The sequence below is a fragment of the Syngnathus typhle genome, linkage group LG21 (genome assembly GCF_033458585.1).
Source record: "Syngnathus typhle isolate RoL2023-S1 ecotype Sweden linkage group LG21, RoL_Styp_1.0, whole genome shotgun sequence".
Lineage (NCBI taxonomy): Eukaryota > Metazoa > Chordata > Actinopteri > Syngnathiformes > Syngnathidae > Syngnathus > Syngnathus typhle.
In genome coordinates this window covers 5,013,303-5,037,940 of record NC_083758.1, presented here as the reverse complement: position 1 = coordinate 5,037,940, position 24,638 = coordinate 5,013,303, and the positions used below count along the sequence as shown (strand labels likewise).

The 24,638-nt window shown below is 48.4% G+C and overlaps 1 protein-coding gene across 17 annotated transcripts in view; it reads left to right on the top strand.

Moving 5' to 3' along the window:
• The window catches only part of nav3 (neuron navigator 3), a 58,623-nt gene extending 34,349 nt beyond the window's left edge, over positions 1-24,274 (top strand). For 4 of the 17 annotated variants that reach the window (XM_061268387.1, XM_061268400.1, XM_061268398.1 and 1 more), the window contains exons 10-41: positions 2,728-2,836; positions 4,699-5,112; positions 5,444-5,563; positions 9,770-9,893; positions 10,348-10,651; positions 10,878-11,580; positions 12,229-12,648; positions 13,115-13,156; positions 13,731-13,882; positions 14,135-14,329; positions 14,629-14,681; positions 15,036-15,059; positions 15,388-15,411; positions 15,558-15,635; positions 16,986-17,069; positions 17,169-17,280; positions 17,345-17,472; positions 17,971-17,994; positions 18,354-18,520; positions 18,701-18,787; positions 19,116-19,269; positions 19,455-19,641; positions 20,142-20,239; positions 20,304-20,399; positions 20,486-20,654; positions 20,719-20,954; positions 21,079-21,233; positions 21,305-21,376; positions 21,458-21,654; positions 21,720-21,838; positions 21,909-22,136; positions 22,207-24,274. In XM_061268387.1, coding sequence (XP_061124371.1) covers positions 2,728-2,836; positions 4,699-5,112; positions 5,444-5,563; positions 9,770-9,893; positions 10,348-10,651; positions 10,878-11,580; positions 12,229-12,648; positions 13,115-13,156; positions 13,731-13,882; positions 14,135-14,329; positions 14,629-14,681; positions 15,036-15,059; positions 15,388-15,411; positions 15,558-15,635; positions 16,986-17,069; positions 17,169-17,280; positions 17,345-17,472; positions 17,971-17,994; positions 18,354-18,520; positions 18,701-18,787; positions 19,116-19,269; positions 19,455-19,641; positions 20,142-20,239; positions 20,304-20,399; positions 20,486-20,654; positions 20,719-20,954; positions 21,079-21,233; positions 21,305-21,376; positions 21,458-21,654; positions 21,720-21,838; positions 21,909-22,136; positions 22,207-22,326 — 5,195 coding nt within the window. In that variant the 3' untranslated portion in view covers positions 22,327-24,274. The remainder of the gene's footprint in view (positions 1-2,727; positions 2,837-4,698; positions 5,113-5,443; positions 5,564-9,769; positions 9,894-10,347; positions 10,652-10,877; positions 11,581-12,228; positions 12,649-13,114; positions 13,157-13,730; positions 13,883-14,134; positions 14,330-14,628; positions 14,682-15,035; positions 15,060-15,387; positions 15,412-15,557; positions 15,636-16,985; positions 17,070-17,168; positions 17,281-17,344; positions 17,473-17,970; positions 17,995-18,353; positions 18,521-18,700; positions 18,788-19,115; positions 19,270-19,454; positions 19,642-20,141; positions 20,240-20,303; positions 20,400-20,485; positions 20,655-20,718; positions 20,955-21,078; positions 21,234-21,304; positions 21,377-21,457; positions 21,655-21,719; positions 21,839-21,908; positions 22,137-22,206) is intronic. The other 13 variants (XM_061268397.1, XM_061268392.1, XM_061268399.1 and 10 more) reach the window with 13 other exon arrangements.
• The last annotated feature ends 364 nt before the right edge of the window (positions 24,275-24,638 follow it).

The window sequence follows — 24,638 nt, the reverse complement described above, 5'->3', positions numbered from 1 at the left end:
TTTTTTTTTTTTTACAAAATTAGCTTGTCCAACATGTGCACAGCAGCCGGAGGGGCTAATAACGCTCGCACTGATTGATGAGTAATATGTCGCTTCTGCGCTCTCATTGTTGATCCGCGATAAGCCGACGGGGTTTGCCGTTAAGCGCCCCCACAGAGCATTTAATTAAGTTTGGAGGAACGGCGAGCTTACAGGTGCACTATCTAAACAACTCGAGACGGAAGGGTGGAAGGATAGTTTGAGGGACGAAAGATAAAGAGCTGGCGGGAGAGGATGAAGAGGATGCTGAAGAGTGAGCTGAGAGAGCGAGCGAGAGAGAGAGAGCGAGCGAGTTCTCTGCTGGCTGTGGCTTCACCAGCCGCTCACTCTCCATCGTCGCGGCGTCAGTGCGGGAGGTAGAAGATGCGGAGCGGACAAGTGGTAATTAAGGGCAGAGGAGGTAGAGGAGGGGGGTGAAGATACGAGTGAATGAAAAAAGACGGGCATTTAATAAGGGAGGAAGATAAGGAGCGTGCGACGAGGAGAAGGATGTAGCGACGTTCACACCCCGGACTGTGTTGGTCGAGGACCGGAGGCGGTAAAGCATGAAGACCAGAGAGCAAGGAGTTAAATTGTAGGATTTGAAGGAAGAGCATGGGCTGGCTCCAGGATGGATCTGGACTCTACCTGTCTACCTGAAGGGGGCTGCTTTCACAGAGAGACCACAGTTGGGGAGGCATGGGACCCGCCTCCTCTATCTTTTGATTCGGTGCTATTTGCAGCGAGCGTCAAACCGGGATGAACTTACTTTTACCCGTTGAGTCAAAGCAAGCGAAGAGGTAAGCCGGCAAAAGACATGAAGCGAGGTGCCGAGTTCTCGGTGTATCAGGGAGCGAGCCCGGCTCGACGGCCCGCCCAGCCCCTTCCGGATAACCTCAACCTGCGGATCAAGCAGCGCTCCCTCACCAACCTGACGCTGCAAAGCGATGGCGAGCGGCGGGTTTACGCCTCGGACCCGGACAAGCCGCCGCCTCGTATCCCGCCTCGTCAGAGCTCCTTGGTGTACCCGTCTTGGTCGCAACGGGCAGGGGGCAGCCTTCAAGGCAGCCCCAGGAAAGAGGAGATCACGAGGAGCTACGGCCCCCGAGCTCGATCTTTGTCTCTCTCCCTCACCAAGATGCTCTCGCAGTCGGAGCACTCCCTCATCCCCGTGCCTTGGCGCTGCACCGCTGCGGGCGGAAGGCCGCAGCGAGCTTCCTACGGAGGCCACCCGCGGGTTGAACCCCCTCATAAACCCAAACAGCAGGCGGCCGAAGAAGGAAGTGGCGGGCGATCAGACGAGGCGGTGGGCGCAGGCGGCAAACCAGGAGCCAAGGAGAACGAGGGCGGCTATTGGGCAGAGGAGGAGGTTTCGGGGGGAGGGCCTCGCGAGGGGGCGGCTCAGCTGGATAAGGATGTGATCCTCACCATGCTGGGCGACCTGGAGCAGGTGCTGCACACGCAGCCACGCCCACGTAAGTCGGTACAGTCCATGACAACAAATTTTTCTTTGCAGTTCGGCCGATATGAGGTCAGAGGCTCGGCCCGTGCCGCCTCACTTCGACCTCACTTAACTGTTCGCTCCCACCAGTCAAAACATGACCTCAATTATACCCGGGCAGTCCTGAGCTTCTCTGAGGTCATCGACAAGGACGCTGCGGTAAAATTGAGGGCGAGTGTCAATAGATCATCTTCGGGTCCAGCCAGTGTTTGCGTTTGGTAATTACGTCCGATTCCCTGATGTCCCCCGCATTAATTTTTCATCTCAGTCTTGGTTGTTTTCTTGGACTGCCGGCGTATTTCCGTTGCGCCTCATCGATCCGTTCGGCTTGCCACAATCCGACGTGTCAAGTGTCGCCGAGGCCGCCACTCATTCATCATACTTTGTGTTCGCATCTCGAGATTGCGGTCAGATTTTTTTCATACTATGTGTTCCAGTCATTGGTTTCTGCAACGTGAGAGGAAAACACCACAAACTGCAAAGTGCCCATTCTTATTCGGGATGTGATCAATCACAAAATGCCTTCCAAGTGCCCTGGAATGTTTTTCCACCAATCTATACATAGGCCAGTGTTTCTTCTCAATGCGGCACATAAACGCCTCGATTGTTTTCCCGGCTTCTGGCGCTCGCTCAGTTCGAGGAAGTCGCTGCTGAAACTTTAAATCTCTTTCTTCGCTCTGCCTCTGGATTCCGTTTGATGTCAAGATGTCGGCTGAGAAACCGAACACAGCGACTTCCCAGTTTGACATCGACTGGCCTATTCAGAGCTAGCTTATCTATGCGAATTATTCCAGTTCCTTGATGAGGGACTATTAAGAAGATACTTTTAATATGCCTGCAGCTTTAAGCTCTGAACCAGGATCTGTGTGGTTTGGTGCCTGAATAAAAAGATGAAAACATGTAAGATTCTTTCATAGCAGTTCTGGTTGCCGGGTGAGGAGAAGCAACGTTGAGGATGTCTGACAGCGGGGCCTACTTAGACACGGATTGATGTCACGGCACGTCAAGCCGTGGACCTTTTTATCATGACCATCTGAGGAAGAAAAAAAAAAATGCGTCGAGGCTTCACGCCCGTTATGACATCCAATGACCGTTTATCACTTTGCTGCTCCGTTGGGACGCGCTGTGACAAGCGATGTAAAACGCTGTGTCAGAATGTCTTTTCTCTCCGCCCGCGTACGTGTTGACTAAATCCAATATGTCCGCAGGAGAAGACCCGGAGATGAGACGAATGAGGACGGTAAAGAACATTGCTGATCTGCGGCAGAACCTGGAAGAGACCATGTCCAGTCTCAGGGGGACGCAGATCAGCCACAGGTAGAACCATTTCTGGCCATCACATTTTATTGTGGTTTTCCTTTCTCCATTTTATGTCGTGCACCGGTGTCAAACCCGAGGCCCGGGGGGCCAGATTCGGCCCATCACATCATTTGACGTGGCCCCGGTGTAGTGAATCCGATATTCTGCTTGTCACTGTCCTTGACTCAGTTCAGTCGATCCCACGGGACGCTCCGCTTCGAATTATTAATGACGCTTCCCTCAATCACTACCCGCCGTATTTCCCGCCTTTAATTAGCTCGCTCCCTTCACCTGCGAAACAGTCGCTCGCCGACGCAAACCAGCGGCTCAGACGATAGCTATCGTCTACTCTACACACTCCTCCCTCAGTCTATTATTCTGCCCGTTTTGGCCCATTTACCAAGGAAGATAGCGGCGACAGCCATGACAAATGGCTTTTTTGTGTTTGCTTTCTCGTGCTTATTTTCTCCCCCTCGGAGGCTTCCCAGCCAGCCGTGATCAATACATTGTTTTGAGCACAGACGCCGATTGTAGGTGGTCTCTCATTGGCTTATGGAGGTCGAGGCGACATTTGCATGGAGAGAAAAACTATGAGCCGCTCCAAGAAAATTAATGGGAAAAATGTACGTTTTAATAGCAGGAATGCGATAAGTGCTCCTGCCAATTGAGTCCATGACAAAAGCCCGGTTGGACCAAGCTAATCTCCCTACCCGGGATAAGAAATGGCCGTCATCACGCAAAGCAATTAATCAGCGTCACGCTTGCACGGACATGACACAGACATGCTCATCACTCTCTGTCACCACTTTGGGAGTCTCCCTCTGCCCCCCTCCCCGGTTATGTTCTCCAGGCCGCAATTCTTCTATTTACATAAATATAACCCAAATCTGAGCTTCGATCACTTCATTTCCATTGACGACACCTTAATTGAAACGCTCGTTAAGCCGACACGATCTTGAAAGTATATGAACGGCAAATTGCATTTTTATCGTGTGATATGGCGTTGTTATTTTTTTTTGGGGTAGCTGTAGCAGGGCATCGCGTGTGTCACCAGCTTCGTGTTTGTGTGTGTCGACATCAGTAGCTGTTGATGGAGATAAGATGTGAACATGGCTGCCATCGCTGCCCTTCTCGCGTAGCCACGCGCCGTCATGGCGGGGTCGCATGCTAGCCAATTATTAGTCTCTATACATCTGTTCATTATTTGCTATATTTTGGTCGTGAAGCTGTAATTTTTCTCCGTTCTCGCCGCCCGCGAGCAAAATGGAGGATCGTTATGATATTAATTCTGGGACAATAGAAGATTAATCATCATGGAGGCTTTGTGTAATTATCGCTAGAGGATAATCCAATTTGACAGTAATTACGTCATTATTTTACGTTATGGGAGTGAACCAGAGTACCTGATGTACCTCCATTTTACTTCAATGATTTGGTTGAAAACATTTCTATTAAATGGAACTTCACATTTTCGATTTGATTTGACAATGGCAAAGTTTTTGCCGGGATTCTCCGATTATCTCGTGGGAGCCTTTTTTTTTTTTTTGTTCCCCCGTCTTCCACTTTTCAAGTTAGCACGCTGGAAGAAGCAGCACTTTGAGAAGGTCACACAACCACATACACGAAGTGAAACAGCATGCAGTTTAAAGGGTGTGTGTGTTAGTGTGTGTGTGTGTGTGTGTGCGTGTGTGTGTGTGTGCGTGTGCGCGTGTGTGTGTGAGAGCTCTCGCGCTTGCTGACTTCTTTTCACCTGTGTTGTGACCTTCACACAGGAGTGCTCCTGATATGACAGCTCTGTCATTTTGAAATTTCAGTCCATGCGAGGAATAAAAAATGTTTACAATTTTAGGTACTAAGTCAGAATCCGTTTTTTTTTGCAGCACACTAGAGACCACCTTCGACTCAACCGTGACCACAGAAGTCAGCGGGCGGAGTCTCCCGGCCCTCGCCACCCGCTCCTCCCCCATGGCCTGGCGCCTCGGCCAAACGCAAACGCCGCGTCTCCAGGCGGGCGAAGCCCCCTCCATGCCCGGCGGTTACCCCGCAGCCCGTGCAGGCGCGGCGGGCGGCGCCACCGCCGCCACGGCGGCGGGGCGCTACGGCGGCCACTCTGACCCCTCCAGGTTTGTGTACAGCGCCCCCCTGAGGCGATCGGCAGGGGCGCGGGGGGCGGAGCAAAGTGACAGGGGAGGAGGAGGAGGGCTGGAAGGAGGGAAGCAGATGGAGATGGCGGGGTACATGAGCGATGGGGACGTCCTGGGAAAGAACGGACGGATGGATGAGATCCCCAGCGGGTAGGAGGAATCACCATGTTAGCATTAACATCTGTATGATCTATCTGTCATGTTCATAAAAAAAAGAATCGGGCGAACGATCTCATTTGATTGATGGACGTCCGTGGGATTTGAGACAAATTACTCGAGCGAGTCGTGACAGAAAGGTGATTTGTCATTTAATTAGCTCAATTAGCCCATCGTCTAATCGTTCCCATGTCCTATCAGCCGCGTCTGATTGCTATCGGTGCTCAAATCCCAAGCACATATGCTAATTGTAAACATACTTAGACGTAAAATCTGTAGAACTGCGAGACTGATTAACAAATATCTGTTCTTTCTCCTTTGGCAGATATCTAACAGATGGAGGTCTGCATTTGTACGCGCGGAATACGGGCCGGGCAGCCGACGCGGCTTCTTCTCGAGAAGTCTCGCACCGAGGGAGCAAAGAGATCCAAGGCGACGTGGACAGGTAAGGATGAGATCCGTCAATCGTCCGTCTGTCAGTAAGTCGGGGTCATATCTGCGTGCGACCATGCGTTAAAGCATCGGAGACCTGGCGGCAGGTTGAGAATAGTTGATTAACTCGCACCCGTCACTTCGGACTCATCGGGCCTGTCACGCTTGATACTTAAGCGAGGAGACAGATGGGCCGAAAATAAATACGAAGCGCCTCTGCGTAACCGGCGTTATCGCCCGACTTTCGAGCGAGACGTCAACAGAGGAAGGGGGACTATCACTTTTTCCCCCGAGGCCCTTGAACGCCGCGAAGAAATATTGACGGCTTGCCTTCGGTTGCAGCCGAGCGAGAAAGAAGCCAAATGGGAATTTCATTCCCCTCCCGTCTTTTTTAGCAGCGGTGAGAATGAGCGAAAAGCAAACGACACACGACGACTTTAAGCAGCCTCGGTGACATGTGTGATTGTCAGAAGCTTGCGCTGACACTTCCCACTGGCGGATGACAACGCTCAGCGGGGAATTCATTTCCCGAGCAATCATTCGCCGGGTTTCACGGGATACGCCGTCTTAAGCGGGAATAACCTCGTGTCGGGTGACTTTGAGGGAACTCTTTCCTTCAAAGTTACAGCCCAAATTTTGCGCTACTTGCTGATAAACGCCGCGTAGTGGTAAATATTTGTTTATTCGACACGATGCTGTAATTCTCGTTTAAAAAGGAAGAATTGCTGAGCATTGATGTGTTTTCAAAGCCGCTTCTCGACTGTTCTTTTTATTTTCCTCTCCATTACGATCAAGAATCGGGCAAACACTCATACAAAGACAAATATAAACTCACACACGCGCATAAAATTCATTCCCATGAGGCTCATTATTATATTTTTTAAATAATGACCAGTGGCCAAGCAGTTGACTTAGACCATCTGTGGCTAAATTTTGCTGCCTCGCTTCTTGTGTCCAAGCGAATCAAATCTTTCCTTAAATCAGATCAAATATTTTGGACAAATAGACAAAATACTTTTGCCGTCAAACCGAAGATTGCCCTCGCGAGCATTTTTTTTTGCCACTCAGCAAATAAATAGCCTATTTGTGGATTTTTTTTATTTTCTTTTTAAAGCATGTGCACGTCTTCCTAAGAAGGATCACGACTGTCACCGAGCAGAACGCTGACAGTCGAGGTGAGTCATGAGCAGGCGAGGAGATTTGGACGACGAGCCGCTTTGCCTCAACCGTCGTTTTAAGTTCACGTGTAGTTCAGTCCGACCCTGACGACGGAATTTTTTTTTTTTTTCGTATCGCACCTGAAACCAAAGTTCTGAACTTCTTCTTGCCAATGTCTAAATTTTCCAAATTATGACGATAATTATTGCACCCTCCGTTGGAGTCCCCAGCTGTGCCTTGTGTTCACGCAAATGTGGCTCCTTAGCAACACATGCTAATTAAGCATCTATTTATTCAGAAAGACTCGAGATTTCCTCCACTTGTAATTTGCCCCCACTCGGTTCCGGAATAGTTCTCAACATTTCCGATAGCTATCCCGCACGTGTCGCGTTAACATCTGAATGGGTAGCGAACGTAACGTCGAAATCTATTTGGTAGCCGATGCTAACGCGGTATGTCTCGTGCTAGCAATACTTCTTGTGGTATTAAAAATTCAGAAGTCTGACTCAATGTGATTTACAAGAAATGCAGTGATGAGTCAAGTTAAAGTGACATAAGATGGTATTAAAATATCCTGAGCCCGACTTGTTTAAGACTTTTTTTTACATGTTTTTTTAATGCACTGGTCACGCTCACCAAACAATTTATTTTATTGTTATTTTATATTCATTTCATGTGCCAAGAGTGGACAGAAGGCTGTCTGACCCTTTGACCCCTGCTACCACCAAATCCGTCCTTTCATCCGCACTGCCAAAGTGAGCACTATTTGGCAGACGGAATTCTCGAGGCTTTCTTTGTTTTCACTTCAGGGGTGACAATGGTCGTCCAAAATTGTGACGTCAGTGTTTCAGCCTCCTCCCTTGTCGTTGGACGGCTCAATATTTCGTTGACGTCTTGCTCTGCATTGCAGCGAAAAGCTTTTTTGGTCGCCTTGGAAAATTACAACGGGGACAAGGTCAATCTGTTGATTGAATCAAGCGTAGATATTTTGCCCTTCGTGATGTCATCAACTGGTACCCTCTGAGTGCTCCGAAGAACCGGATTGATAAATAATGTCCCCTTTTGCTCATTATGCATCAGATCACTTTTTGGCAATGACGGAACTGTCATCTGCCTTTGTTTGGCTCAATTCCACATCATCAAGCTCCCTTAATTATCCCTCGCCGACACGCCGCTGACGGCACGTCTCCGAAGGGGCCGGCCTGCCCGTACCGGGTTGGGGGGGAAGGATGGCAGGGATGGCGGAGGAGGGATGGGAGGAGCTGCAGGGGGGTGCGGGGGGGGGTGAAAGTGGAACAGTGAAGTCGTCCTTTTCTTCCTCTTCTTGCCATTCCTTCCCCGGACTCTCGCTCGATTCACAACTCGGAGCCGTCTCGGGCGTAGACGGGACCAGGACGGGATCACCGTTAGAGGTGAGTTGACAGGACAGGTGGAAGTTTTGGAGTCTAGCATTGCCCGCTGTTAAAAAACAGGAGGAGGAAAAAAAAAGTGTCAAGTCTTTCTGCATCCTTTGAGAACGCTCCGCTCGAAGAGTAATTGCGCTGGCTCAGCGGCATTAAATCGGATTATGGTGCGGGCATTTATATTAAAGAGCACTGTTGATGTGTGTCCATGTGTGTGTGTCCAGACTATAATTGGTCTGCCACATTTTGGACTAACTCGATCAAAAGTGTCCGTTGATCCAGAGCCAGCTCGCTGGATGGAGCTGATTACCTGAAGCCAATTCACTCCCATTCCCTTTTTTTTTTTTTTTATCCGCCTGCCAAATTGCATCCTTGTCTGTTAGATTTATTCAAAGGCCCACAGTGTCAAAATATTCCTAAAATGTTCCTTTTTCTGATTTTTAGTGTTGTACGGGTAATCAAATCCCATCAGAGGAAATATTCTGTTATTATCCTTTTCAATTTCCTCAAATATCAACCAAAAAAAAAAAATCCAATTTATCTTCATGTGTGATCACCGCTATTGGGATTTTGTTTGTGCTGTTAATAGCGTTTTTTTTTTTCTCATCCCGGGCAAGCTGCCTGCTGGAAGGACCCGAGTCAGCTCGCTGAATATTGCATGAGATAACGTTTGCATGGCTGAGTGGCGTCACGGCGATGAGAAATGGACATTAGGAGACTTTGTTTATTTGAGTCTTTTCTATGCTGACATCCTTCGCCGAGTCTTCGCCCTGTTGCACACGGAATAAGAAAAACAATTGTTTTGTGATGCGTCATGAGTGCTTAACACACTCTCTGCACACCTGAAGCTAATATCCTCTGCAGCGTTTCCGCTGGATATTGCTCGCTCATAGTTAATTTAAGACGCAGAATTGCCGCCCTCGCCGGCAGGTTATCGAGTTCGCCCGCTGTGACGCGGCTTCCGAACGCGCTCGTTGGAGCTACGCCAAATCTGTCAGAAGCATCTCGGCGCATCCAGGGAGTCGGGCTATGAAATATTCAACCCGTTTGCTCCGGCGGGTGGGCTCTCGGGAGGATGGCTGCCATTTATGCGTGTGGTCTTCTTGTTTTGTCAGAAGCAGAGTCGGGGATGTTGTTCCTTGGCAGAGTTATCTATCAGTTTTAGTTCCATTTTGATATTGGTCGCAAATGCCGTTAAAATTATAAATAAAAATGGATGGTCCAAATATCCGTACGAAAAGTCATTCACTGCCAGCCCAGTTAAAATCGAACGTTGACGTCTATATACGTCAATGGTAGCGAATGAGTTCAAATTTGCGTCAATTTTGCTATTTCTTGTGTTTCACTGCAGTTTACTGATTAATATAAGATCCCACAATTCAATGTGGAGCGAAAGCCTTCACCTTAGGTATTTTTCTGCTAGCAACCCAAGTCACGTTGGGTCAAATTGGGTCAGCACATTTGGCCCCATCGGCTTTCCGTGTCAATCACACATTGAAGTCTCCTCTATCTCAAGGGAGGATGAGTCAGTGCACTTCGAGACGTCTTTGGAACTGAAATGTTGAAGCAGACACAAAATCACAAAAGGGAAAAAAAGACACGAGACAGGAAATGATGAAAGACCCGACAGTTCAAAATAAAATCCACTTTTCCGGCAGCTGGGACGACAGCAGCTCGGTGAGCAGCGGCCTGAGCGACACCTTGGACAACATCAGCACCGACGATCTCAACACGCCTTCCTACTCGGCCGTCGGGTCGTCACGCAAAAGCAAAGGCGCCCAGGTGAGGAGCCGACATTTGCGCCACGATGAAATCGACTCACAATTTTTCCATTCGCACTCTTCTGCCAAGTCTGTCGTACTCCTCATTGAAGACACTCCGGTTGTTGCTAGGGAGACGGCATGGCCATCTGTCAAGGAAAGGCTATTGCTGATCTGAGTGTTTGTTTGTGTAGGTGTGTTTGTGCATGAGCATCCCAAAGGAGGAGATCTGGTCAGTCCAAAGATAGCTCTGACTTCACACCTCGCTTCGTCTTTTGTTCGCCTTCCTACCTGCCTTATGTTTTTTGGTGCGGTAGATGAATAATTCACAAGCAGAAGTTTCTTCATCTATGAATATGTTGCTTTGACTCACTGAAGACTGGAGTCAAACTTTTAATTCCTTTTCGATAATCAGTCCTCAGAGGACCGGATATGTATTGGGACATTTTCCAATCATGGCTTTATTTCTGCTCCAGTCCCAGAAAACCAGTAAGTCCAAGCATGCCGATCAGGAGGTGAGCAGCAGCTGGGTCGGAGCTGAGGACCTGAAAAAGGTGGAGGAGGAACTCGACGCAAGCATGGACCCCAACGCCGGCTCATCCCGCTGGAAGTCTTCCTCGTCGTCTTCTCAAGCCCAGGGCCAGTACGAGGACGCGAGTCAGAAGGCCGCAACGTTGGCCCAGATATCCCAGACTGGCTCACTGAGAAGGGGCATGACGGCCCAGGTTGGCATCACGCCACCCAGGACAAAAAGTTCTTCTGGATCACACAAAACAGCAGGTTATATGTCACTTTATCTTGTTTTATGGGGTATCTGAACAGGGGTGTGTAGACTTTTCCTATCTGTATTGACTGTATGTGTTCAAGAGGTTTCAATTGTTGGTTTTGAGTGGATTCAGCAGAATTCTTATTTTGGCTACGAGCCACAAGTTGACAGTGCTGGGTAAAAAAAATCTGCTGAGGTGTTTTGGGATTTGTGCTAAATCCGCTTTATGCAAATTGACAGGCAAGACGGATGATGCCAAGGCGTCGGAGAAAGGGAAGGTGCCCTCCAAGGGTTCTTCTTGTATCCAACGCTCCCCCTCCGACGCTGGGAAGAGCAGCGGAGACGAGGGCAAGAAACCCCCGTCTGGAATCGGACGCCCGCCTACCACGAGTTCTTTTGGATTCAAGAAGATCCCTGGTTCAAGTGGGACCGTAATCACCTCCAGCGGTGCCACGCTCGCAAGTGGCTCAGCCACCCTGGGCAAGGCACCTAAATCATCAGCTGCCCTCGGAAAAGGCACCGGCATCGGTGGCGTGCGGAAAACCAGCCTGGACGGCTCCCAACCTCAGGACGACGGTATCCTGCTCAGTTGCGGAGGCTCCAAAGTGTCCCTCCAGTACCGCTCTCTACCCAGACCGGCTAAATCGTCCAGCGGGGTGGCGGCGGCAGGGCGCGGCGGACACCGCTCCAGCTCCAGCAGCACCGACTCCAACGTCAGCGGCAAGTCGGCCGCGGCGGCCAACCAAGTCAAACGCAGGGACGCCGGGAAGGTGTGCTCCGATCGTTCCAGTCCCATCAACATGAACCAGACGGACAAGGAGAAAGTGACGGAGCAGGAGCCGGGATTGTCCACTTCCAGCCCCACCTCCACTTCGGCGGGCCAGACAAGCCTCAGGCAGCCGAGCTCCAAGTACCCTGACATTGCGTCCCCGACTTTCCGCAGGTCAGCCACCCAAAAACATCCTCACACTTTCTCCATATTTTTGGAAAAGCCAAGGTTTAAATCACTGAAGTCGTGTTTTGAGCAGAGAGGGGAGGGGTGAGCAGTTAGAGCCAAATAATGGAAGATGAAACAGACACTGCAAACATGGGGAGGGTTTTATGGCCGCCATTGCCGTCAAGGACCATTAAATGATGCTCTTCTTCACATGCGATAAAATATATTGTTACCCCCGTGATGAATGAGCGGGGGGGGGCTTTCATTCAAGGCAGACGTATCCAACGAAGCGTTCTTTGATCGGAGCAGACAGCAGACAGGAGTTCCTCGCAACGCCAATCTCCTGCTCATTTAAAACCCGGCACGCACGCCCCAACGTGTCCGTCCCATCTTATCTGTCAAGCCGGCTTCTTTTTTTTTTTTTCTCTCTCATCTGCATGGAGTTATATGCTGCTCTCCAGGTAGCTTCACTTGTTTATTTGCTGATTGCTTTTGGCGCATGCTGAGTAGCAAGATGGCCGCCGACAGCTTTTCTTCTTTTAAGTCAAGAGCAGATGCGTTGGTTACGTTGAGGAGGTGCTGACTTATTGATATGCTCAAGATGGCCGCTTATTGAGCCTTTCTAAATGACTGCACCCACCTATCTACCTCCAGATTGTTTGGCACCAAAGCCAGCAGCAAGGCCAGCTCCCCGGGCACGCCCGACTCTGGCAAATGCCCCTCAATCCTGGGCAGCCCGCACGGTACTCTGGCGAGGCAGGCCAGTCTGGACTCGCCCTCTTCCGGCACGGGGAGTCTGGGCGGCCTGAGCGGCGGCAGCAGCCCGCTGTACGGCAAAGGCCCGGACCTCCTTTGCGGCGACTCGCCCGCCTCCAGCCCGGCCTCTGGCCTCTCGCTGCCGTCCAACGCTCGGCCCTGGCCTGCCTGTGGCTCGTCCGCTGGCAGCAAGGACACGTTGAGCTGCCAAAGCATGAGCAGTCTGCACACGAGCTCTGAGTCCATTGACCTGACTCTGGGCCACCACGGGCCCAAGGTTACCAGAACCGGCAGTGTCAAGTCCACCCTGTCCGAGGGGTAAGATTAGGCTGCATTCCTTCAACAAACAAACAAAACACGTGGACAAAACCCAAACATGGTTTTCACATTTTGAGTTCAAATAATTGCCTTCATTCAATTGTGATTTGATTTTATTTTATTTATTTATTTGTTTTTAGGCTAGCGCAGTGATTCCCAAGCATATTAACCGGCAGAGCACTTTAAATCGCATTCATCAGATGAATAACGAGCAGAAACCGTAAATGTCCAAATATTGTCCATTTATTTTATTTTTTTTTGAACAAACTAACATGGAACTGCCAAGCAGAAGTAAACATTTATGACTAGCAAATACGTGCTAGGTTGGGAAACACTACTCTAGCTATATAGCTTGGGATCCATTTCCACCTATAATTATTTTTACTGCTTTCCTCATTGTGTAGTCTCAAGTGGCGTGTGTAATATATATATTTTTATTTTCATCTAACATCCTGTGTCTTAACAGCATGCCTCTTGACAGAAACACCCTTCCCAAAAAGAGACTGAGGTATAGAAAGTTTGCAGCCAGATTTGTCTTGAATATTACTGCACGCAGTTGCATGGAAGGATTAATTCGCTATATTTAAAGCATGGGACTATTTAATGCAAAATTATTTTTATTTATATATGCCATTCGCGCATGGTTAGCATCTTATGTCTGTGTGTCTACATCTCACTGGTCATGAGCCCACAGACAAAAAAAAAAAAAGCTGGTTAGTAATAAGCAGAACATTCTAGAATGTCATGGTCAACCAACACATGCACGGAGGTAACTAGTTGAGTTCACAAGGTTTGAAGCGAAGACACATGCGACGAGCGTACTAATGAGGACTTTGCTGAAAAGTGGACGAGGGTAAACTCAATTATCATCCCCCGCGGGATTAAATAATGTCAACGTGCGATAAGATGGCCCTTCTGCTGCTCGGCCTATCACGGCCAGGAAGAGCGTTTCTGCTGGTGCATGCATTGCGCTTGCCTGCACTGTATGCTTGGTTTGAATGCCTTTGCACTCATCACTGATCACCTCCGTAGCGAACCATCACTTTGAAACCTGCCTAATCCGGTTCCGTTGTGGATTCCAGGTACCCGCCGTCATCCAGGCCCCATGAAGACGGCATGGAGTGGCTCAGGTCGCACTCGACGGGGGGGCTTCAGGACTCGGGAAGTCAGTCGCCAATGTCCCCGCCTGGAGCTTCTTCTACCACCACTGGAAAATACCACTACTCCAACCTTTGTGAGTCCAAAAAACTTAAATATATCATGTAACCACAAAAGGGAGTATCAATGAGTGTCTGTCTACATGTGATGCTGCACCGTTTGTGTTTGAATCACCATAACTTGAAGCGTTATAACACCAGCTAGCCTGTCAATGGCATTTCCCATTCTGTGTTAGCATTAAGCTAGCACACTAAAAGTGATGGATGAGGGATTTCCTGGCAGTGAATGATTTGCAAGAGTGAACACAAATATTATCTCGTCTCTTTAGTGAGCCCGACTCACATGGGCCAGTACAACCTGCCGCCGGGCAGCAGCAGCATGAGCCGCTCCAACAGCATCCCCGCCCAGGACTCCTTCGACCTATACGGCGAGGGGCACCCATTGGGTGGCAGCGCCACCTCCCTGGAAGACCGCCCGCGCGGCATCAGCCGCTCAGGCTCCTTCCGGGACAGCACCGACGAAGGTGGGCCCACTATTGACCTCGGCCGTTAGAATTAATATAAAGGTTCCGCAAAGGCCCATCTGTCATCAAGTTCTTTAATAGCCCATTTAATGACCCTTGCGCAAGAGCTGCCGGGATGCTCTCTTTTATTGGAGCCCGTCATTACATCCTTACAGCTTTTTAACAAGCCCGACGGGTTTTCCCCGCTCGAGCTATTATTCACGATGACATAGAATGAAGAACAAAAAGTCAAGCGGAGGAAAACAGTAAACGTCCATATTAGTTTTTGTAAACGCGGAGGTTTTTTTCTGTTCTTGCAGTGCACGGTTCTTCGTTGTCGCTGGTGTCCAGCACGTCTTCGCTCTACTCCGCGGTAAGTATCGTTTTAATCCCTACGGTGTACCATCGAAACAAGATTTTAGACTTCAGTCAATAAAGCAAACAATAAAAGTCTAATACGGCGAGTTTCATTATTTGCCGGGCATTCTTTCAAAATGCTTTTGCCGGTTAGTTTGACGGGAATGTATTGATCACGCTAGCAGCCCGCGGCGGACTGACATTGATGATGGATGTGCTGCAAAGTTTTTATCCAGGTGGAAGCTATTTTTATTTTTTTTTTCCCACTCAATTGAGTTTGCAGCCTTGATTTGATCCACAGCAATTTTCCATCACTTAAATGTCACTGTAATAAATTTTTTTTTGGGTGTGTGTTTCCTTTTTCCAACAGACGGAAGAGAAGGCGCATTCGGAGGTAAGAGAGTTCTAGCATTTAATTATTATTTTTTGGATGGCGTGCATGCACCGAGATGACGCTAAGCAGAACCGCAATCCCGCCACTCCATTTCCGTCATTATTTTTTTTTCATTTTCCCCATTCCTTGTTTTTGTCTTCCTGTTGTTTTTTTATTTTCATTAATATTGGATCAAACGGTCATGTCGAATATAAAAAAGTATATATCGCTGGCTAACTGCTAACCATGCTAACGGGCAACGTGACCTCTAATAACCTCTGTCGCCTCATCTTGTGTGATGCAGGCATGCGGCATAGTGTTAATTTTGACTTTTCTCTTTTCAATCAAGGGCCAAACAGTCCAAAATTCCACGGTAATCCCCCCCACACATTTTATCTTCATTATTTTTTTTTTCTCTCCCCTCTACACAGTGCCAGCATGTAACTGTATGGGTTTTTATCAAAATGGACACTGCAGTATTTTTGATGAATAATTCCACTTTTTTTGTCCCTAAACCAGCAAATCAGAAAACTGCGGCGGGAGTTGGATGCTTCTCAAGAAAAGGTCGCGACCCTGACGTCCCAACTGTCTGCCAATGTGAGTTTCTTTCCCTCCCATCACAACTGGGATTTGCATGATAACGCAGAAAAGCTTTGCCTGTGTATAAATCTTTGCAACAACCGCGAAAGCCTTTTAAAACTTTTGAGCTTTTTTTTTTTTTTTTCCCCTACTTGTTTGCTTTCGGTGCCGTGTGTGTTTTTTGTATTGCGACATTTTCCTCGGCGTTCTGAGAGGATTTGTTTAAGCCGACGACTCGCTTGGAAGAAGCACTCGGGAGAAAGAACAACGGTGTTGTCGTGTTTACATTCCCAAATTGATCGACAATATAACTCAGCTCAGCTCGGGGAAAGCTCCAACTTGCTCCTTGCTTTTGTCTTCGCTTGACTGCAAAATGGTGTCAATTTAAAGTTAAATACAACTGAACTGAGTCTTTTGCGACCACTAGAGAGAGCCAGACGTTCTTTAAAAAGCTGATCTGCTATCCTCCAATTGATTTTGATCTTATGGATCAGGTTGTATTGGATCTCCACGCTCTTCAGGGTCTTCTGTTTTTGCTGTTCTTGGACTGGAGGTGGCTGAGTAGTGCGTCTGAGTCTGATATATGTCCTCGCTATTTAACCCCCACGCCTCTTGCGACGATGGTCCTGGCAGCACTAACGCTGATAACTTTACCTCATTCTCGCCGCCGCTTCGGCCCTTTATCAACTTCAACCAACGGCAACGCTGGGGGACGGGTTCGAGAAATAAGACGGATGGTTCCGTCACGGGGCAACACCTCCTCCGGGTAGATGCGAGCGGCAAAGAGGGGGTTGGGCAGATGTTACAGAATGAGTCGAAAGAAAGATAGATTTCTTTTTCCTTGCCTATGCTTTTTTTTGGATGAAGAAAAATTTCTTGAGGTAGCAGTTTTGCCATCTGCCACCCATCAGTATTCTCCTCAGTCTCCTCGAGCAAAGTTGAGATTATTTTTGATTTGACTTTGCGTTGCCGCAAGGTGCTTCCTGTCAATGCTTGACATTCCGCTGAGTCGTTAGCAGCTCTGACAGGAGTCTCCGGGTCGCTATCTAATCGTGATCACTCGGCAGATCGGCGAGGAAAAATAACTATCAGGCAATCATAACGCGCCACAAAAGAGTTGAATAATTACGCTAGATGCCACAAGGTGGCGGCAAAGCATTTCTTGAATCTCCTTAAATCACTTCCACTTATGAAGCTGCCGAAAAGTCTTCTCATGATGCTTTAAGGAATTGCAGTTGTGATTTTGTAATATAAAATAAAAAAAATAATAATTATAATAAATATAAATAATAAAATAAAATGAATTAAAATTAGATAAAAAAGGAAAAAATTAAAGGCTATGTGTTTGGTGTATTTCCGCTTCCGCAGTCTCACCTGGTGGCCGCCTTTGAGAAGAGCCTGAGTAACATGACATGTCGCCTACAGAGTCTCACCATGACGGCCGAGCAGAAGGTGCGTGGATATTACTTTACACACCCAGTTGGACTCCAAACAAAGCAGACCCACCAAAAACCCCCAGAGGTACTCACGGTGCTTCGCTTGTTCTCACAGGAGACCGAATTGGTCGAGCTGAGGGAGACAATCGAGTCACTGAAGACTCAGAACACCGACGCCCAGACAGCCATCCAGGTGGCTCTCAACGGCCCCGATCACTTCCATAGAGGTAATCACATCAATTGACCCAATTATGATAAACACACCAATAATCATTTCCATACTTTGTCCAGACCTGCGTATCAGACGTCAGCATTCATCTGAAAGCATGTCGAGCATCAACAGTGCGGCCAGCCACTCCAGCATGGGCAGCTTGGGCAAGGATGCCGAGGACAAGAACAAGAAGAAGAAGAAGAACTGGGTGTGTAGAAGCAAAGCTGAATATCAAGGCTACAGATGCGCTCATCTGGTTTATTTATTTATTTTTTTAAATCAATATCCCAATTGAGTGTTAAGTGCTTGTTGACTCTCTGGGGCTAGTTGAGAAGTCCAAGCGGAGTGTGAAAGTGCTTTTAGGAAAGCACTTAATCCCATGTACAAACCCAAAGGAAGACCCAAAGCCCCCCCCCCCCCAGATACGGACTTATTCTTTTAATGTGGACTTTTACTTCTGTCGCCTCCTTGGTGGCTGTTTTTTTTTTTTTTTATGCTTAGTCGATGCCACTTTGCAGTCTCTGCAGTTGCTAAATTGGGCTCATTAGTACTAAATGCATATTAGCGGCTAATTAAAGGCGCAATGAATGATTCATTTGTATAAATATCGCCTCGGCGCACTAGTGAAGCTGGAAAATGCAATGAGTCGACGGCCTCGTCTGACCCTTGAGAGACAAATGTGTGTGTGTGTGTTTTGCATCTTCAGGTGGCTGATTCCATCCCGGCTCAGGTCAGTTGTGTCCCTTGAACGCGTGTAGTAGTTTTTCCCCCCCGACTCCCCCCTCCCCATCAGTTCCCCCTTTTTTGCCCTCTAAAACCAATCTTCTATCTTTCCTGGAAACATCAGCATGGATACGGCTGCCCCATCATTGCCTGTTTAGAAAAAAAAAACAGCTGAGTCACCTCTCCCACCCTCATTTCATTCTCTACTTACAGCCTTTATATTTGCCTTCCTCTTACTTCCACCAGCAGTCAGCATTGCTTGGAAAAAAAAAAAAACAGCACGGCGTACCCCCCGGAAATTTTTAGCGAGGTTGCCGCGAAGGTGAGAGTGACCCCCCCCCGCCCTCGTTTGTATTTGTCGCGCAGCTCCGCAGTTCATTCAAGCACGCCTTCAGCAAGAAGAAGACCAAGTCGCAGTCGTCCCATGACGAGATGGAGGAGATGAGCGACTCGCTGCCGTCCTCGCCCAAACTGCAGCATGACAACCGTCAGGGCAGCGTCGCCACGCTGCGCTCGTCGCCGTCCACCACTGAGTGAGCTTCCGCGCATCCTCACCTCCACGATTTCTTTTTCTTCTTAGTCGTCTCTATCTTTATTTTGCTTTTCTCCAAACGCTCACTATTATTTCATTTTTGTTATTTCTCTTCCACCTTCACTTATCCACACCCTTGAACTTTTTTTTTCCTTCCTCCTCCCTTCCACGTCGTGCGTAGCAAGTGCCTATGCAATAGCGAGTTCTCCTCCGTTTGGACACCAAAGAAAAAGTTAAACGGTCACGTGGTCTACAAGCACCGATCTCGGTACACGATCCCGTGTGTGTCGTGTTTGTGTGACTTTGCACTGCCTTTACAAAAGTCGGAACAGGTTGCCTTCACGGCAAATTAAAATTGAGCATGTTTAAGAGTGTGTTCAGAGTCGATGCAGTGTGTGAGAGCAATCGTTAACAATCGATACCGTCGATCATCTAATCGGTCTGCATGTTTTTTTGTTTTTTTCGCACACTTTGACGACGCCAAGCAAGCTTTCACATCCCTTGGTTCCTTTCAAGCCTCCATTTTGTATTTGGCGTGTATTTGTAACCCCGCCCCTAAAATGACGAACCCCCCCCCCCCCTCCCACCTGCGCTAGGCTGTGCGAGTGCACCGAAGCCGAGGCCGAGATCATCCTGCAGCTCAAGAACGAGCTGAGGGAGAAAGAGCTCAAGCTGACTGACATCCGGCTCGAGGCGCTGAGTTCCGCCCACCACCTGGACCAGATCCGGGAAGCCATGAATCGCATGCAGGTGAGGTCATGAAATCATTGGAAATTTTAATTCTACCTAAATAATTGATTCTTGAAAAAAACAGTTCTTAAAGACAATTCAACGTTCAAATATAACTGAACTGTCCAGTATTTTTTTCACCTACCGCTAGAGGGAGCCTCTCTTGAGATTCCAAATGAATTTGCGATGTCTCCCTCACCGAGCAGAACGAGATCGAGACGTTAAAAGCGGAGAACGACCGCCTCAAATCCAGCGGCAGCGCCACGCCGACCGCCACTCCCGCCAAGACGGCTCGGCCGCCCTCGGAGACGTCCAGCACGTCCTCGTCCTCCTCTCGCCAGTCCCTGGGCTTGTCTCTCAACAACCTCAACATCACCGACACCATCATGTCAGGTCAGTTGAGCGTCAGCCGGAGCGGACGCGTCAGGCCCGATCAACTTTGGCAGCCTGACATTTGTTCCGAGGTGTGAGAACACACACGCACCAAAAAAAAAAAAAAAGTCCCTTTCGTTGACCTTTTGACCAAAGCAACCAGAACACGTTTCCCCGGCAGTCTGCAAAAACCAATTAGAACGGATTTTGTGGCTGAAATCGGATTTTATTGACATTTTCCACATGCTTTACCTCCTTTTGAAAAGTCATTGGAGTCCTCCAGCTCGCTAGCGCCGTGTAATTAAAAAAAGCAAAGCTCTCCTCCGAGGAGCGGCCTTTCTCCTTATTTGATGCTGGGATGAGCGAGAGCAGTGAGGCGTTTGAGGACCGGTGGGCCGGCGGGCCGTTATCGCCCCAGCACAGCGCCCGCCCGATACGATGTCGGGATGCCAGATGAATACTAAGCACGGCCGTCCAAAATGAAGACGAGAGATTCATACTGACTTCTCTTTGGCTTTCAGATATTCTGCTTGACGACAGCTACGAAGGTAACCTGCGCAAAGAAGGCCGCAGCGTGCGGATAGTGGTCAACATCAGCAGCGGGCCGAGCACGACCAAGGTCATTATTTCATTTCGTGATTAGAATTATTATTTCGACTTAACGCCTGGATTGATGTGAACAGGGAAAGCAAATGCAGGAGTACCTGATTGGCTCCATAGGTGTGAGTGGGAAAACCAAGTGGGACGTCCTAGATGGAGTGATTCGACGCCTCTTCAAGGTAAACAAGAAAACAAATGGAAAAAAATTATTTGCCTTTAAAAGGCTTGTTTCACGATTGAAATCGGTTCCCCCGGTACGTTGCAGGAGTACGTATTTCGGGTGGACCCGGTGACCAGTCTGGGCTTGAGCTCGGATAGCATCGTCTGCTACAGGATGGGCGAGGTGGTCCGCTCCCACTCCTCCGAAGTGCCTGAGCTGCTGCCCTGTGGCTACCTGGTGGGCGAAAGCAACGTCATCAAGGTCAACCTTAAAGGTTTGAACCGCCCCGTCACGTTTCAGGAAGACTAGTGTGTGACATGTACGCCCCCTGCTGGCAGGCGTGAAAGACAGCAGCATAGACAGCCTTGTGTTCGACACGCTCATCCCCAAGCCCATCATCCAGCGGTACCTCAATTTATTGATGGAGCACCGTCGCATCATCCTTTCGGGCCCCAGCGGTACCGGCAAGTCCTTCCTGGCCGCCAAGCTGGCCGAGTTCATCATTTCCCAGATGGGCCAGGAAGTCACCGAGCACAACGTCGCCAGCTTCAACGTGGACCAGAACTCCAGCAAGGTGGCTCAAATAAAAATACAAACATCAAGCATCTATATGTAGGACGTCTGGAACAGATTAAAGGCATTTCCATTTGTTCCAATGGGGAACGCGTATTTGACATACTTTCTCTTTCCTCTTCCAGGACCTGCGTCAGTACCTCTCCAACCTAGCCGAGCGCTGTAACTCCGAGAGCACGGACACGAAGCTCCCCACCGTAGTCATTCTGGACAACCTCCACCACATTAGTTCCCTCAGTGACATCTTCAATGGCTTCCTCAACTGCAAGTACCACAAATGGTAGGTTGGTAGGGATGGGAACCCAAACTGGAATGAATTTTTATGCCTGATAACTTTTTGGTCCGCTTTAGCCCATATGTCATTGGGACTATGAACCAAGGCGTGTCCTCCTCTCCCAACCTTGAGCTGCATCACAACTTCAGGTTTGTTACCAAACGACATCACCTCAATTGGTGAATACGTTAACAAGCGGTTGACCCCGCCCCCTCTGCCTCGGCTCACAGGTGGGTGCTGTGCACCAACCACACGGAGCCCGTCAAGGGCTTCCTGGGCCGCTACCTGCGGCGGAAGCTGATCGAAACAGAGATCCATAAAAACGTGCGCAGCAACGACCTCATCAAGATCATCGATTGGATTCCCAAGACGTGGCAGCACCTCAACGGCTTCCTGGAGGCCCACAGTTCCTCCGACGTCACCATAGGTCAGACGCACAATGTTTATTTCATCGTTTAGGAAAAATACAATGATTTTGAATGACCTGCACAGGTCCTCGCCTCCTCCTGCCCTGTCCCATGGATGTGGAGGGGTCCCGAGTGTGGTTCACCGACTTGTGGAACTACTCCCTGGTGCCCTACCTGCTGGAAGCTGTCCGAGAAGGACTTCAGGTAAGCAGGACAACGGTTTCAAGTGAAAGTACTTTACTTAGGAAGCCATTTTGTTGATTTCAATTGTCAGCTGTACGGCAAGCGGGCGGCGTGGGAAGACCCGTCCAAGTGGGTGTGCGACACGTACCCGTGGCACGCCGCCGCCGCCCCCGTGCAGCAGCAGCTGCAACAGCAGCAGGACGGCCAGTCATTGCTGCAGCTCAGGCCCGAGGACGTGGGCTACGACGGCTACAGCTCGTCCAAGGAGGGGGCCTCGTCCAAGCAGGTGTCCCAGAGCGACACCGAGGGAGACCCCCTGGTAGGTGACGCTGGTGGGCCATTCAAGCCACGTCGTCCTACTCCACAATCAACTGGAATTGATTTTACAGATGAACATGCTGCTGAGGTTGCAGGAGGCGGCCAACTACTCCAGCGCGCAGAGCTGCGACAGCGACAGCGCCAGTCACCATGACGACCATCTGGACTCATCGCTGGAATCGACGTTATGAGCTACGCTAGGCTAACGGGACATGCTCCTAGTGCAAGTACATGATGAGTTGTATGGATTTGTTCAAATCGACCTGCTTCATCGTAGTTCCAAAACGGTTTCACATTCAACGCATCGCAAACGACTTCCTGAAAGTTCAACTAAATATTCTTAAATTGACCAAAACCCTCTTCTGCTAAAAATATATCCCGTCCCGACATACAAAGCTTCTCTTTCAGTCGAGATGTTTCACTTTGACTTCTGCGACACACATTTAGCCTGGGCTTTGGCGCCATCTTGTGGCCTTAACTGTAATCGTCAGCCCAAATTGAAGTCATCCCATGTTCATTTCCTGCATTTTCTTCCATACAACTTCTCATCTAAGTGCACTAAGGGTCTAGTTCATCATCTGTGGAATCTGAATATTCTTTCTGCGTTCGATCCCTGTTACGTGACATGTTTACAACATGAACAAGAAGTTGGGCAGGTACTATTGTTGATGTAGTTCTTTGTTTACAAAAGTGCTTCGTTTGGTTCAAAAATCCTTCCAAAGGGTTGCTCACTCTTCCACCGCGGTGTCAATTTAGTCCCAATTTGACAGTTTCTACGATGTTCTGATGATCTCCTGTGGCCATAATGGAGCTGGGCCTCACATGAGTATTTATAAGCCCATCACCTCCCTGCCCACAATCGATCTGCCACATTATGCTACTGTGAAGAGAATGGATACGAGCCAATGTCTGCCAAATAACGCACGCCCGATTAAACCAGTGCGGATCGGTCGAAGAAAACACTTTAACAAGGGAACAATGATATTGGTGCTTTCTCGTTGCCTTAAGTGTGAAAAAGATTATGGAAAGAGGGGGCGGAGCCTACTTCCATCGGCTATGATATTGCTTCCTGTTTCCCTTTTTAACAGGTGTAAAGTGCTAAATCATAGAGTTCATGTTGTATGTGAATTCTAAACTGACCAATATTATTAAAAAAAAAAAAAGCTATACATATATATATAATTAAAAGGGTGGGGGGTTGGTTTTTTTTTCCACCCAGTTGAGCTGGGCTCACTTGAAAAGACAGGAGCACAACCAAATGTTTTATTATTATTATTAGCATGCTTTTGAGCTTTTTAACAGGGAGAGGGCAATTGAGAAGAGATATTTACCTTTATGTAAACACAAGTATTGGACGGAAGCCATTTTCGATTGTCCTTTCTTTGAAATGCGTGGGTTGGTTTTGCACACTCGGGCGGGTTGTAAATACTTCAGTCTCCTTGCACAGAAAATCAAAGATGCGTTCACCCGGTTAATGTCACACTAACCTGCTAAAAAAAGTAAATTATTGTTAAAAAAAAATGCAAAAAGTCAAACAGGTGTGCGTCTTGTGATATGTGTCGACGCAGGAGGCGCACGGTGTGTAGATAGAAAAGTGTTCTCACTACAAATCACAAAGCTGCACTTTTCCAGTACGCTCCCATCGTTGACATGACGTCCGTCGGGTTTTGTCATCGGAATCTGGTCGGGTTGCCGAGGCGCCGGGAATCACTCCACGTTGTACTGTATAGAAAAACACCACAGGTGCTACTGGTCAGCCACGCCCACACAAGATAACAAAACCTCAGGACAGTGTCACCGTCTACAATCCTACCTGTTGTCAGCTTCGGGCGCCTCTGCAGCCGGGCCTCCAAATTCCGAACTCGCTGACCCCCCCGGCATGCACCCATCGGATTGAGAGACGTCTCAATCCAGGCCCATAGCATTTACTCTGGTTTTGAGATGAGAAACTTCTTTTCTTTCTTCTTTTTGGGTGAAACATTTTTTTTTCTTTAATGTTTTATATTTTGTACATTTGTATGTAACATATCATGTAAATAGACAGAGACAGTGATTTAACTCATCTGGAAGATTTTGTAGTCTTTGTAAAAGCTCTAAAAAAAATAAATGGTATTTGGTGTCACAAGCAAAAAAAGAAAATGCTCATCATTTTTAAGAACGACCTTGTTACCTTGATATGTGCAAGCAGTTGATTGACAGCTGAAAGCTATTTGTAGGCGTACATTTGTTGATATTTGAGCAAAGCGAACCGGCTTCCAATGACGTATATATCCCCAAATAACATTTGACTTAAGTTTTCATGAAATTAATAGCCAATTTCTTATTTCGAATTTCTTATTCGTTGTCTTAAAACGGCCACAAGAGGGCGGCAATACACCGCTATGACAATACCGATAGCATAAGGACCAGAAATTGAACAGGAGATCTCTTATTCTACAGGTAGGCGCATGAAGCATCCCGGGATCACTAGCACCCCCTGCCGTAAGGCTGGAGAAGTTTTTTT